Below are 15,085 nucleotides of genomic sequence, written 5' to 3' on the forward strand. Positions count from 1 at the left end.
AGAGGTACCTATTGCACCCAATTTAGAAAAAAATTACTAGTTGTATATAGAGATAAGAATTGAAGCACTTTTCCCTGAATATTGCTTGTTTAGCAGCCCACCCACTTAACCTATTTTTATAGTTTAGTTTTGGTATAGGTGCTGTCTAAGTACAGAAGCAAATAACAGTGATGAGAAAAGAATACATTGTTAAGTTATTTTAATTGAGTTGATTTTAAATGTCAGATGACAGCAGGTTGGTAATTATTAGAACAAGACAGCAAAATCTATGTGAACTTCAACAACTCAAAATTTATAGTAGTCCAAACATAGTATACATGCATTTTATTGAGTAAAAAATTAGAAATTAGAAAAATGATCACACAGCTCTATGATACAGTTAAAAGGGAATACAGAAGAAAATACAATTATATTTTTAATTACAGAAAAGAAATTGCAATCAAATTGACTTTTCATTCTAGAAGATCTTATCCTATATAACAAAATGTTTAGAAAGGATCAGTAGAGATTATATGGAACAAAGTTGCTTTATGTACTTACTCATTTTCCCTTTTTGAAAAAAAACTAACTTCTAAGCTGATTTTAATCCACAAATAATTGCAAACTAAAGTTAACTTTTTAAAGTATTTCAGGTTAAGTTTTTATTCCCTTACATAGATTATAAGCTCCTGGAGGACAGGGTTTCCAATTTGTAATTCTTTGTTGTCCCCATAAATTGTATAGTATGTGGATTTATTTTTCCATTAATTTCTGATTGCACAAATGACTAGGTTGCACTTTAAAGGGAGATGTTTGCCTTGTTTTAAAACTGGTTATTGAACACTGCCAAAGGCAGCCCTTAGGTGACTGCAGAGCTAAAGGGACAGACAAACCTTGTTTCCTAAACTACTGAGAGGATTTTCACATTAGGCTGGCTAAAGACCATAGTCTTCAGAGTATAATTCTGTGCAAGTTCCTGAATGCGGCAGAAGTCACTGTTAAAGGTAAGGTTTTTTCTTATGTAATGGCATTTTGAGTTGTGAATTAGGTTTTAACAGAGCAGTAGTAATGTGACTTTTGCCAAATCTTAGTGCAGTAAATTCTGATACTGTGCAACACATTGGAGATTGTAATAGTTTGGTTCTTATTTAAAGAAAAGTTTATTAATATGTCTGTTACAGGTAGTTATAGTTTAATGTTTGCTTTTACTGGGGCTTGTTTTGATTCATCATTTAATTTGACTCACTAGAGCCATCTGCTAGTTATACTTTAACTTTCAAGGTTCTATGTAATTTGGTTTTTGTTTAATAAAGTGCTATAAACAGCATTATGAAGCTTTTCTCTTTTAATCTTGAAAGGAAAAAAATCCATATCTAAAAAAGCAATCACAAAGAAGAAGAAAACTGTCACAAAGTCACCTACTGTACCAGAATTTCAGGTAAATGTTTCAATTTTGTCTCAACATTATTTGGTTTAATTTTTTGTTTTAGTATTTATGTCATTCCTCAAGAGATAGGCTAAATTCTACTGTATCACATGTACTTTCGATGAAACATTTCCAACTATGACTTCCTTACCTGCAAGTACATACCTTAAGATTTAAACTGCTAGTATTTAAAAAATGTTTATGTCTATTTTTTTATCTTGATAGTCAGAAATCTCTGTGGTTTTTTTTGTATGTGCTATATACTGTTTTGTACAAGTACTTTAATAGAAATATATATATGTATAAGTAAATGTGTAAATGAAAGTCTTCCAAGAATAAATCATAATTTGTACATGGAATATGGCCTAGGTAATACATTTTCATTTATTTGAGCACTGTACAAATGCTAGACTTATTAACATAAAAAACAAATCTTTTAACCTTAGCTATATATGAACTTAAGAGAGTATATTAAAGTAAAGGTTAATCAAATCATCTTTAAACATTCCTGCAAAAAGAAAAAAGCAGTTATGTGTACTGCCTTATGTTGATGTGAATAGTTTTTGTTTGTAACTGATAATAGAATAAGAGAATCCCATTAATACTTTTATTTTCTATTTTGTAAAAGATGCATTTTCTTCAATAAATGATTCTTCTCTTAAAATTTCTTTGGATTAATGTGTCCAATACATTTTCCAAAGTTTTATAACCTAATACTTAATTTCCAAAAATAAAATTAATGTTAAATTGAATTTCTGGGTCTTAAGAAGGAAATAAAAGAGTAATACTTATGAAAATATGTGACTTTAGCAGTTACATATATCCAGAAAAGTAGAAACATCTATTTTTCAGTAAAACTCTATTTTTGGAAGTGTTTTTATGGAAGGTACTAATTGATGAAAGTTTAATATTTTTTTAATGAACAGTGAAAGAAAATAAGATGTTTTTCTCTTAGCATTTTGGAATATTTTTAATGACATTCTTAAAATGAATTACATACATTTCTACAAAAATCCTTTGTGTAAAGTAACCTTGCTTCCAGCATATTCAGTAAAAATATGTGTATTTACTGTTTACTTAGAGGCCTTTCTACCATTGCTTGTACATGTTGTTTAATGCTGTAATAGTACGTTGTCATTTTTCCACTGATGTCATGCTAGCCCTTGCTGTTTCCCCCACTCCTTTTTTACTCCCTCCCTCAAAGTGCTCATCCTGAGAATATAGATTTTAGGAAAGATTTGGCCTCTTTTGATATTTGTCTCCATACCCGTAAGTGGATGAGTTTTAAATGTAGAGAGTAGCTTAAATAAACATAAATACTGATTTTTAAATTGCAGATGGTATTCATTAGTGAGGCACGAAATCAGTTTAGTGAATTACATGACAAGCATTTTTTTTTAAGCTAACAAAATTAGGAAATTGTAAGTGTGTCAAATATAGTAATGCCAGTACTGTCTCATGAAATTTTTAGTATGTTGTACTGGCATGCAAGTAACATGTAGTTTTGACCATGGGTGGTGAGCAAAAGAATTTGAAAAGCACCATCTTAAGCAATGCTTTTAGTGAGATAATTGACGTTTGCATATCACTCTCAGAAACTTTAGGTCAAAAGTACATGTTGTGCTAGACTGAACTATTTAAAATAAAGTCCCCTTCCTGGTTCTTAAGGTGTCCTAGAGTGTGTGTGGGGGGGTGGGGGGGGGTGTTTTGGATGGGGAATAGGCTTATGAGAACAATGGTTCTTAATGCCTAGTTTACAATAGGAATGCCATGGTATTACTCATAAAGAAAATTGACAGCTGTCTACCAAGAAATAGGTCATTTTGCTTCAAATAAGCAAAGACTAGGGAAGATAGGAGTTTTAGTCACTAGTAAACTTTACTGTTACATGTAAAACCTATGGTTTTGCTTCTCAAAATAATTTTATGTAGTTTGTTTCTTTAATTATTTGAAAGTTCCCCACATGCAAGAAGGATTGACTATTATTATATTTAAAAAGTGAATTTATTTTCTTACCAAAAGCTCTAACAATATGACATTTAGCACCTCTGATTCTACAAATTATTCATTTTATCCAGTTGTTTTAAATATCATTTCTAGTGTTAAACTTAAAAATACTTTGTAGAAATGTTGGAAGATTTCCTTCATAGTATTCATTCTAAAATATCTTACTTCTGAAAAATAATGAAACTGTTGATGAGAGTTGTTATATCCCTTTTTCAAAACCTGACTTACTTGCCAAAAGATTGGTTGCCTTTAAACTGATAGTAAATCATGCTTATATAGAAACATATCCAGGGATTAAATTGTGAAGTTTATTTTTTTTAAGTCCTAGTGAATGAAAAAGGTGAATCCTGCTTTGACCTCAGTTACTTTTTAATTATGTTCACTTTTTGAAAGCTAGAAATCAAGCTTGCCTATTTACTTCAGAAAGAATCTGTGTTTATTTATATGCACACCTAATATCTATACCTCAGGTTATGAAAAGAATCATCCCACCCCTATTTAAAATATAGACAGTGTAGGTATTCAAATGATGAATTTATTTGTGTGGGTGTGTATTATAAAGGGACTAACCATATCTGTGTCACTTCTTTATGTCAGTGGTTCTCAAACTTTAGATAGTATAAAAATAACCCGATGCCTTCATTAAAAATGAAAATTCCTGGGTGTTATCCTCCACGGTTTCATCTTTGATTCATGGATCTGGTCTAGGTGGGTACCTGTGATCTGCATGATAGTTAAGCATATGGATTCTGAAGCCAGGCTACTTGGGTCAAACACCAGCTTTATCACTAACTGTGTAACCTTGGGTTAAGTTATTTAACCTTTGTGCTTCCAGTTCATATGTACAATGGGGTAATAATAGTACCTACCTCATAGGGTTGTTGTGAAGATTAAATGATAGAGCTTACTATCTTATCTTTATTCTTATTCTTTATTTTTTCAAATAATCAGATGCCTCGGACAAAAAAATACCGTATTAAGAGTAGGAAAATCAATTAAGAATTGGCTTAAAAGCACTCATGATACTTACCACTTTTTCAAGCTATTTAAGACCTTGAAATATATCTCAGATTTGGTCATATTTCATAAATCATAGAATATTATGATTAAGCCTATATGAAATTGCAAAGTGAAAAGCCAGATAATAGTATTTGCGTCATTATATTTAATCAGAGGGAAAACTTACGCTTAGCCCTATTATAGTGTTATGATGAGTTTTACAATTGTTATATGGGGAAATTTGTCATATTTTTTTTAGTTAACAGTAGTTGCAAAAAGGAAATCTTTTTATTTTTAGTATTTAGCATATTAGTGCTTTAAGCTTGCATATCAAATTTAAGTTATTTTAACTTTGCTAAATTGACTGAGCTTTTTTTATTTTTCTTACGAATTTGATAAGAAAAAACTTAGATTGAAATGTGAATATCAGTTTTCTTAATAAAATTAGTTTTTAACAAAAACCAATTTGTTGAATATTTGAGATAAATCTAATATTGTATGAATTCTCTACACAATTATAATAAAGTCATAGAAAGTACTTTTAAAACTTACTGTGTCAGGTATTAGATAAGTTTTCAAAATAATCTAAGAGCCTTAGTTACAGTGATTCTGCTTTTCATTGATAACCAGTCTTTCATATAATGTGTACTTATTCCTGTTCCATATGTACAACTTATTCTAAAGGCTACTGCGCAGAGGAAATCCAGAATCCATCTGCTAAGATCTAGACTTAGACTTAGTAGTATTGTTCTCAAATATAACCATAAACTCACTGATGCTTAACATAGTTCTGAAAAAACTATATTTTTTCATTTAACCAATGGAGAACTAAGGGGTATGAAATAAAGTACTACCCAGTGTAACAAATTGAGACCAAAATTAAAATTAGAGTTTAACTGTTTCACTATTTTAAGGATCTTTAAGACCATATTATTATTTTGAATTTCTGCATCTTAAAATGAGTAATATCAAGTTCAGCTTTTTGTTTCACTTTTAGCAGCATGGATTTTTAATTAACCCTTAAAATTCTTTCAATTTTTAAATATAGTGCATTGAGAGAAACATCTGTTTTTAATTATGTAGTATAAAAATATTTAAACTTATTAATCAGACATTTTTCATATTACACATGATGTCATTATTTGCAAGTTTCGAAATAGTTATTATTGCTGGTATAGTTGTCATAAGAAGTGAGAAAGGATTTTCCTGTCCTTATTTAACAGATGTTAGTGTAATTTAATTACAATATAAAATTTGAATTTACAGTATGCATTTAGTGTTTTGCTTACAGTTTTTATAATAAATTAGAGAATTGCTTTATTAGAGTAGTAGTGAATGAGATTCATTTTGTGCGAGCCTGTTCATTTTGATTTTTCTGCATTGTTTTCCCTTTGCTTTTTAATCTGATTTACTGTGTTACTTCATTTTTGTTTGTTACCTTATGTTCTTTTTGGAACAAATAATGTAAATATCTCTCAAACCTAATATCTAGTTTGTAAAAGGAATAAACTAAGAAATATTTATTTTGTAATTTTTCTGAGATGTGATTTAGGAGTTCTTTTGATCTCTACAGGACCTTTCTTCCCTACCACCTACATACACACATTTCTGCTTCTTGAGTTGAGGAGAGGGCCTTTTAATATTTACCATCTAACAGAAATGAAAGCTTCGTTGTAAATGAAATCCTAAAACTATGATACATGTTCAGTTGTTAGATTTGTTTGTTTTGTTTAGGAAGACCCTTTAAGGATATGATATAGTGTAGAGGGTGGGTAAGTCCTAGGTTCTGCAGTTTATTCTACCAGTGTCATCTTAGGCTACTTTACCTCTGTGAGTTTTAATTAGCTGTGTAAGAATTGAAGGTACCATTTTAGCCTAGGTCAAGGTTTAGACCAACTTACATAGTTTTAAGTCCCTTTCAGCTTTAAGATTTGTGATTTTATGGCTCTGTCATGAATTAAATCATGTAAAAGGTTAACTTGACGGAGAGTGTGACAGCCTAGAGAGGTTCCTCCTGGGGAATAAAACTCTTCTGGTAGTTAATGCAGTATGACTGAAAGTGTGACCCGCACTGTAATCCGAGCTGCTGTGGGGCTTTGCTTTTCACCCCGGAGGCCTTTGAGCCTCAGATATATTTTTCAAATTCAAGGTAATGAGAAGGAGGTTTTAATAAGGTGTTTTGCTTTGTTTAAAAAACGCATCTGTTCTCCTTATTACGGTGAACTTACTGTATTCATTTTATTTCCAAAAGCATTATTTGAAGTTGAGTTTAAAGGCCACATGTATACCTTACTTTGTAAAAGAGAAGAAATAGAGAATGTTTATGACCAAGTTGCCAAAGATACTATTTTTCTTCCAATATTAGTAAGAAAATTAAAATCACATTTCTATGTAAGGATTCTCTAATAGCTATCTACATGTAGAGAGACATAGATATATGTTAGTATGTAAGGAATATAAATTGTTATGTAGCTTTTAAGTCATTTAAGATAACTTCAAAGTAAATGTTGCTAAAAATATTTTGATCCTCAAATTCAACAAAATATATGTTTGAGCCATGTCATTTATTTTAAGGAACAAATGTCTTATCAGTGTGCATTTATTTTATGCAGCTACATAGTTGGCCATTCCACTGCTTGATCATCAGCATTTCTTCCTTAGTTCTAGTTTTGGCAAATGGGAATGTGTAGTTTGTAATAAATATCAGATGCAGTGTCCTACTACATCGTGTGCTGCTGTTCTTTACTCCAGATATGTTTAATTCAGGTTACTTAAATACATGTCTTTCCTGCTTTCAATTTGGAATTTTACAGATAATTCTAATCCCCTATTTGGTGAATTTTCATACTTATTAGCTCCATAGTACCAGAATGTTTCAGTAACCATACAGATATATAATTCATATACATTTAATAACTTACTGCTCAAAGTGTGATCTACAGACCATACTTGGGTACTTGTTAGAAATGCAGAATCTTAGATCCCACCTCAGACCTACTAAATCAAAAGGTATATTTTAACAAGGTTCCCAGATGATTCTTATACACATTAAGTTTGAGAAGCACTGATTGAGTACAACTTAATATGTAAGACACTTGAAAATGTTATTTTATATAGCTCTTAAGCTTGGAAATCATTCATGGTTTGACTTTAGAACTGGTGTGGGGCCAACATTGTGCTGGGACTTTATAGATAAAGAAGAAGTTGAAGACTTTATCCAGCTGTAGAGGCAGTTACATAGTTGGCCAGTCTGCTGCTTGGTCATCAGCATTTCCCCCAAAGCCCTAGATTTGGCAAATGGGAACATGTAGTTCATAGTAAATATCAGCTGCACTGTTCTACTGTGTCATCATATACTGTTTTCTACTGTGAAATTGTTTAGTTCAGGTTACTTAAATACAAATCTTTCCTGTGTTGGATTTGAAATGATATAGATAATTCTAATGATAACTAATACTAATTATTTATAATATCTGTGATAATTTTTTCATAACGTATTAGGTTGAACCATATTGCCATTTTTGTAGATGAAAGGCATATCAACAATTTCGTATGGTTCACCCTAATAATAAGGAAGTTTAAGGAACTCCTTATCTCCCATTCACTTAGTAGTCACTAGGAATGATCTTGAAACCCACTTTTGCTTTTGTTGTTTTCTTTAAAAGAAAGTATGCCTTTTAGGAAAACAGTACCCTTACACAGAAATTAATGTTAAACAAGGGCTGATAAAAATTAATTGTGAATTAATAGCTTTATAAGTATAGATTATTTTTTAACTATCACACAGTATAAACATTATAACAAGACTTTCTTTAAAACTTTTCCTCTTATGTAGTTGTAGGTTTATTTTAGGAAAAAAGTTAAATGTATTGAATTACAGTTGAACAACATGAATTTGAATGGCACAAGTCCACTTATATGTGGATTTTTTCCAATAAATATATTGGAAAATTTTTGGAGATTTGCAGTAATTTGAAATACTTTAAGAATACAGTATGAAATAAATATAGCATGCAAAATATGTATTAATTGATTGAGGATGTTACTGGTAAGGCTTCCAGTCAGCAGTGGGCTTTTAGTGATTAAAGTTTTTGGGGAGTCAGAAGTTATATGTGGATTTTCAACTATATGGGAATCAGTGCCCCTGACCACCACATTGTTCAAGGGTCAAGAGTAATTGGGAAAATTAGTATAATTTTACAAGAACTAAAATGTAGTTATTAATTATTTTGATGTTGCTAACACCTCACTGTTTAAAACTTGAGTAATTAAGCCAAACCAGTTTGATTATTAATAACTAAAAACCAATTTTTTTGGCTATTTGCCAACATTAGAAAGGTGAAATAAAATGAGCACACAATTGTAAAAGGAAATAGATGCTATATGTGGAGAATGTTTTATTAAAGAGTACTAATAAGATCATGTTAAGAATGTGTACTTAATTCACTTACTTCTTTGAATATATTACATAGAGTTTGTCCTTCATTATTAGCAATCCCAACAAAATAATACAATTTGTTTGTATAGTTAGCAAACCAAAGCAAAGGTATAATACAGTTCTCCAAGGGTGTGTTTCTTCACCTACTAGGAGACTGCCTGATGAAATATTTCTTAAAGGTGATTCAGTAACCTGTGAATCTAGGGTGAGTTTCCAGATCTTTGTCATTCTGGGCTGAAAGTTAATAATGTTAAGAAAGTACCTGGATTAAAAAGCAAACTGAGAGGTGGGGATGTGGGATGAAACCACCAATGTTGAAATTTCAGCTATTTTTATACTAAGCCTGAAGTTCATACATCATAACAAGTAATATCTTTTAAAATATTAACTGCGGAGCTTTCTTTGCTTTTTGCTATTACAAAGACAAATAATTGTAAATTCAGTGTATGTTAAAACAACTTCTGTTACCACATTTTGGTTGTTTTATATTATGTGTTATCAAGCTGTGTTTTTGTGTTTTATTTTAGCTTATTTGCACTAATCTTGATGAACTCAGGGAATTAATCACAAAAATCGAGAATGAACTCAAAGATCTGGAAAACAGTAGAAAAAAATCGGTAGGTGTTGATCCAAAAGTTCTGTCTCTTATTGTCAGCATTAAAAATTTATTCCTGCTTTTTTCTAAAGCCTTTTTTATCTTGTTCTCCTGGATTACATAAAAATTTGCAATGAAAAATAGAAACATTGTTTCATTTCTCCTCTGTGGTTTAGTTTGCATTTTTAATAGACGAAAATGGTGCTGGGGCAAGTAAATTAATTTTGTTTGCCTGGTTTATATCAGGTATAGTCTTAGATATTTCCCAATAAACTGTTTGGTTGTCTTCCAATTGGTAGTTTTTTGGGTAATGCTTTCTTTGCAAATAATTCTTAGTTGGTAATTCTTTGCTTTTAATGGAACTTTATTGCTTAGTAAACAAAATTTTAATTAGATGTGACATAAATAACAAATATAAATTATGTAATCCTGCCCCAGATGTTTTTAATACATACTAACAATACATCTTTTTTAAGAATATTTACCAGCTGAAGGTCTTTTTTTTTTAGCTTTCACTACATATTCTAAATTCACAATTAATCTTTACCTTCATTATTGTTCTTGAGGAAAAAGAATATAAGGGCATTGTACTTATTCATTCAGCACTTGATAAAATGCTCAATTATGTTATTTATGAAGTCAATAATGTCAATTTAACTGGCATTTAGAGTTCGCCTATATTACAGGTTTGAAACAAAATTACACACCAATAAATAAATGGAGAAGAAGGCTTTAAGCACTGAATAAAAAATCAGTCATTTTAGAAATCCCTGTGTTTAATGTCTTAGGAATGTCATGAAGCCTCTTATAGGTCTTTTTTTACTCAAAACATTTTAATCTAAAATTATGTATAAAATAAGGGTAGTAATACAGCAACCTTCATACCAGCAGATTTGTACTAGTCTTTTATATGCTGTTTAGAAACAACATATTGGTAATACTCTGAAAGAAGATTAAAGTACTATAAAAGTACAACTTCTAAGGTTATTGAATACAGGAGTAAAACAGTCTCAAGCATTTCAGAAGTCTCATGTGATACCCCTGAGAATATTGCTTTAATCTAAGAGATAGAATAATGTTCATAATGATAGCCGTCAGTTAACAAGAAAACATGTTTAATATATAATCTGAAAATGCAGATAACTCTATTTTATAAATATTTCTATTAGCAGTGCTTTGGACCCTTATTAGACTCTTACGTTTTCATATATATGAAATCTGTATATACATACATAATACACACACTTTGGTATATGGACAGTTTCTTGATATGGAACACAAAGTTTTGTTTTAAAATTTACCTCTGTGATACATTTCTCAAACAACATTTACGTTAGAATATTTTCTCCTTGGCCAGAGTTTTTAAAATACAATTGATGTTACATGCTCATAAAGGACTGATTCTGTTCTTTAATAGGAAGTAATAGTTTTCTGATCAGTTTTTTGCAGAAGCTGTTTATTTTGTCCATGTATGTATGTAAGTTGTCCATACTGTTCGTGACTCTAAACAGAATTGTGTTAAATTTACTAATTTTATTTTTTTATGCTGTAGTTATTAAATATATGCATCTTAATGTGTTCCCATATTATAAACTGGGTTTTATTTGTTTTTAATGGGTAGTTTTAGGCACAAATGGTTTATGTACTTATGGCATGTATTTCTTACTCACCTATGCAGAAGAAAGGGACTTCTGCAAGCATTTGAGTTTTTCTATAAAACCATCCACCACCTCACTTCCATTGGTGATGGTGAGGTATAAGCATACTGTCTTCCTTCACAGGAACAAGTGAAAAGTAAAAGAAAACTTAAATTAGAAATACTTGGCACTTTAGCTCTTTTGGAGGCATGTTCATAAAAAAATTTTAGGTTATGTAAACAGTTCAGTAGATTAGATTTTGTGTCTCTAAATTTTTACTTTGTCCATGACTCCTGGTATTTGCATATAGTTTTGAAATATGTTTTATGTTCTTCAAGAAATAGAAATTCTTGGGAATGTTTTTAATGGGAATGATCTTACTGATGTTACCAACATACACACTATTTACTTACTTTTAAACTACCCAAAAGGTTGTTTTCATGAACAGCCTTTCTCAACCAATGAAATGGCCACACCATAAAGGAAATAGTGGAAGTTTGTATCTCAGTCTGATTACTTATTTACGAAAGTGAGTATTGAATGTGATAGATGTTAGTTTTGTAGGAATTAACTTCATTGAATGTTTATGTTAATACTGAATACGAGTTTGCTTGGCATTACTTGGGAATAAGGTGTTTTAGTTAACTAAACGTTAAACTTTCAGTGCTAAAATTCTTAATCTTTTAATGAAAAACTGCCCCGCTTCCTTGTACTATATTGAACACAATGTAACCCTTTCTTGGTGGCTCATGGATCATTATGAATATCCATAATTTTACTGATTCCCTAAAAATCTATTAATGTCAGTAATTCTAAGTAAATATTCACCAAAGGGCCCTTATGCTATATATTTTGGAGGTTTTTGTTTGTATTTTTGCTTTTGTTGTGTGTTTCTTCATTGTCAACCTGACATTTCTTGTCTGTGTCCGTGTACTTCCCCTAGCTTATATACTGTGGATTACAAGGCAAGTAACCATATTTGTTAGAACTGAGTTCATAGTAAGGAACTGAGGGACTTAATAATGAAGTGCATGAACTTGGTGGTAGTGGTAGTGATAACTTGACTGATTTTGACTGATTTGTTGCCTTTGGCTTCCCTTACTATTGCCAGGCAAATGAAGTACTACTGTTGATCATCATTAGAGGATATCACTGTCAAAATGAAAATAGTATTTAGAGTCAAAATAATTCTGTTACTCATGATAAACTTTCATATCTATAAAGAGGATATAGTCCATATAAACATTTGGTTGTCATAAATGTCATTACTAAAAATAAAAATACGTATGTGATAGAGGATTTAATATGAATTCACATAAACACCTGGCTGCTTTAGGGGGTTTCTTCTCTACAGGGTCTTTCCAAATAGATTTTCCTACCAAAGCAATGAGGAAAATTATCCCATTTTCTTATCCAGATCAACATTCCATTAAAAAGGCTTTCTTAACCTCTTTGAGGTTTTGCCATTGAGTTAGTCATTGTATTGGAAGAATTACAGTGTTCAAAATCTAGACTGTTCACTTACTCTTATAGGAGAACTAATTCCATTTATGGTTAATGATGTGAGGAAAGAAAAATGCTTTAATTTTCACGAGTGTCCTCTAGTTCACTTGATCCCATTATTTCCTTTAGGGACCCGTTCAGAAAAGGCTCAACATCCACTAGATCCTGCAGTGCTGTACTTAATTTTATCTACCTGAGATGTGTTTCAAGTAAAACATCTGGTTGAGATAAACAGAAGTTTGTAGTTTGACAAAGTCATTTAATTTTGTCTTTCTTGTTAGCTAGATCGTAAGATTCTTTAGTGAGCTAAAGGAGAAATAATAACATTGTTTCTATTTTTATAGTTTTTGTCAAGAGAGAAAATCTGCATTTTGCTTGTTTCGAAAATATCCTTTATAGTCAAGGGAATTTATTTCCCAGAAAGATGGAGCTAAGATATTGATAAATTGACCTGATCCTATTATATTTGAAATTTATTAGACATTATTGATTCTAAGTAATCAAACCTGGAAGGTTTTTTGCTAGGCTTATACAGAAGTGGTTGTATTTCTGTATTTCTGAGTTTTTCATGTGAACTTTATTTCTCATATGTTTAATTTCTTCATGTTTTATGTATCAGTTTAGATTTTCAAAGAGGTTTTCATCTTTCTTTAATAAGGTAATATCTGTACAGAGATAGGGTATAAGGAAAAGTGAACATTTGCCAAAAAAAAGAGATGTTATAAGATAAGAAACTGCATTATAGAATGATAAGTGATAGTCTTATCAATACAGATAAACTGAAATTTAAAAATTTAAGACCATTATCTTTTCTAATACATCTTTTATCAGTTAAGCACCTCAGTATTAAGCAGGATTTAAGACAGACTTCAAATATTTCCAAACTTCATAATCAGTATATTAGAAAAGCTATAAAACTGCCTGTGCTCTTTGATCCTATAATCCAATTTGGGATTAAATCTTTATTCTTCCTATTTTTCACCTTCACCCTCCCCCCTCCTCAACCCTTATCCCCCTCCAAAAACATAGTGTCATGTTCAGCTGACAACCTCTAATAGTGAAAATTTGGAAAAAGTGTGTTTGGCCAACAGAAGGCTAACCAGCCATTAGTATTAACAGTGTTATATCATATGGCTAGTAAAATAAAATATTTGTGGATCATTGTTACTATATGCAAATATTTTTGAAATGTTAAAAATATACAAAAAGAATATGTATGTAATGATTACAATATGTAAAAAGGCATGTTAAGAATTTAAAAGTTATTTCAAGAAATAAGTAAAATTATTATATTCTTAAAATAATTTAAATTTGTAATACATTAATGACATTTCTCTTGCCTAACCAAAGGCTGTACATTAGCTAGAGCAAACATTAGAGAAATCAGGAGCTTAGATCAGAGATGATGACACCCCATTTTTTTTTGTCACAGTTCTGTATCAACCACTGGTTATTAAATCAAGGATGAGTCCACCTACCCCATCCCAGGAGACTTTTGGAAATGTATGAAGATATTTTTAGTTGTTGTAGTTGAAGAGGCAGTACTGGCACTTAATGGATAGAGGCCAGCAATGCTGCTAAAAATATCCTACATTATAATGATCTTGCAGTGCATATGTCAACCCCTCATGACAGAGAATTATCTGGCTTCAAATGTTAGTTGTGCAGAGATTGCAAAGCCCTGTCATAAGCCCATATTTGTTAAGGGCCCTATTCTCTCATTTTATCTGCTGTTGCCAACTTATGGGGAGAGAACAAGTTGGTGATTTGAAAGTTAGGTAGAAATTAATGAAGTCATACACAAGGTCCCATAATTGGGAATATTTTATTACATCATATACTTCTAAATCAGACTTGTATTTGATGCAAAGTGTGAATGTCAGTATTAATTAGCCTTTACCCTTTATGATTCTATTAGATAAAGAAGATTCTTGACCTTAGTTTCAAGTCCATATCAAGTTGTCTTCAATCCATAATTTTTATGGCCTCTCTTAACTATGTTCACCATTTACCCTTTGCCTTCCTTAGAATAGGAAATGAAGTTACAAATAATATGGTTATGTATGTATTTTCTTAATTCATTTTTTAAAAGATGCTGTAATATATTAAAAAGTGAAGATATTATAAGGAGTGATACACAGGTAAATGGAAAAATACAGTCAAATTATATATAAAAATTATATGAATTTATATGGAGCCCCCAAAATTACATATAGTGTAAGCTTGATTTAAAGCAAAGAAATTATTCTACATTGTCTTTTTTTCTAACACCTGTAGTAAAGAAATTTTACTCTGTTATAATGAAGGATTATGGGATTTTTCCCTCTTTTCTCCAATCCATATCTCATTTGCTCACAGTATGACATCAAATCAGAATTGTACTACAGTCAGCTGTTTAGAATACAGAATCATTTTACTACAGTGTGAGGAACTTTTGGTACATTCAGAGTCCTAAATATGCTCTAATTAACCTTACTTAATAGCTTTAGTTGATACATACT

General features: G+C 30.8%; 1 protein-coding gene across 6 annotated transcripts in view; it reads left to right on the forward strand.

Annotated features, from left to right (window-relative positions):
* BRD10 (bromodomain containing 10) overlaps nt 1-15,085 on the forward strand; it is a 191,256-nt gene that overhangs the window by 76,377 nt on the left and 99,794 nt on the right. For 5 of the 6 annotated variants that reach the window (XR_012127733.1, XM_073228564.1, XM_073228563.1 and 2 more), the window contains 2 exons: nt 1,338-1,417; nt 9,377-9,466. Coding sequence is in view for 5 of the 6 variants with exons in the window: in XM_073228564.1 (XP_073084665.1) it covers nt 1,338-1,417; nt 9,377-9,466 (170 nt within the window). In the remaining variant the exon portion in view is untranslated. The remainder of the gene's footprint in view (nt 1-1,337; nt 1,418-9,376; nt 9,467-15,085) is intronic. The other variant, XM_073228561.1, reaches the window with a different exon arrangement.

This window comes from Manis javanica, chromosome 2 (assembly GCF_040802235.1).
Source record: "Manis javanica isolate MJ-LG chromosome 2, MJ_LKY, whole genome shotgun sequence".
Classification (NCBI taxonomy): Eukaryota; Metazoa; Chordata; class Mammalia; order Pholidota; family Manidae; genus Manis; species Manis javanica.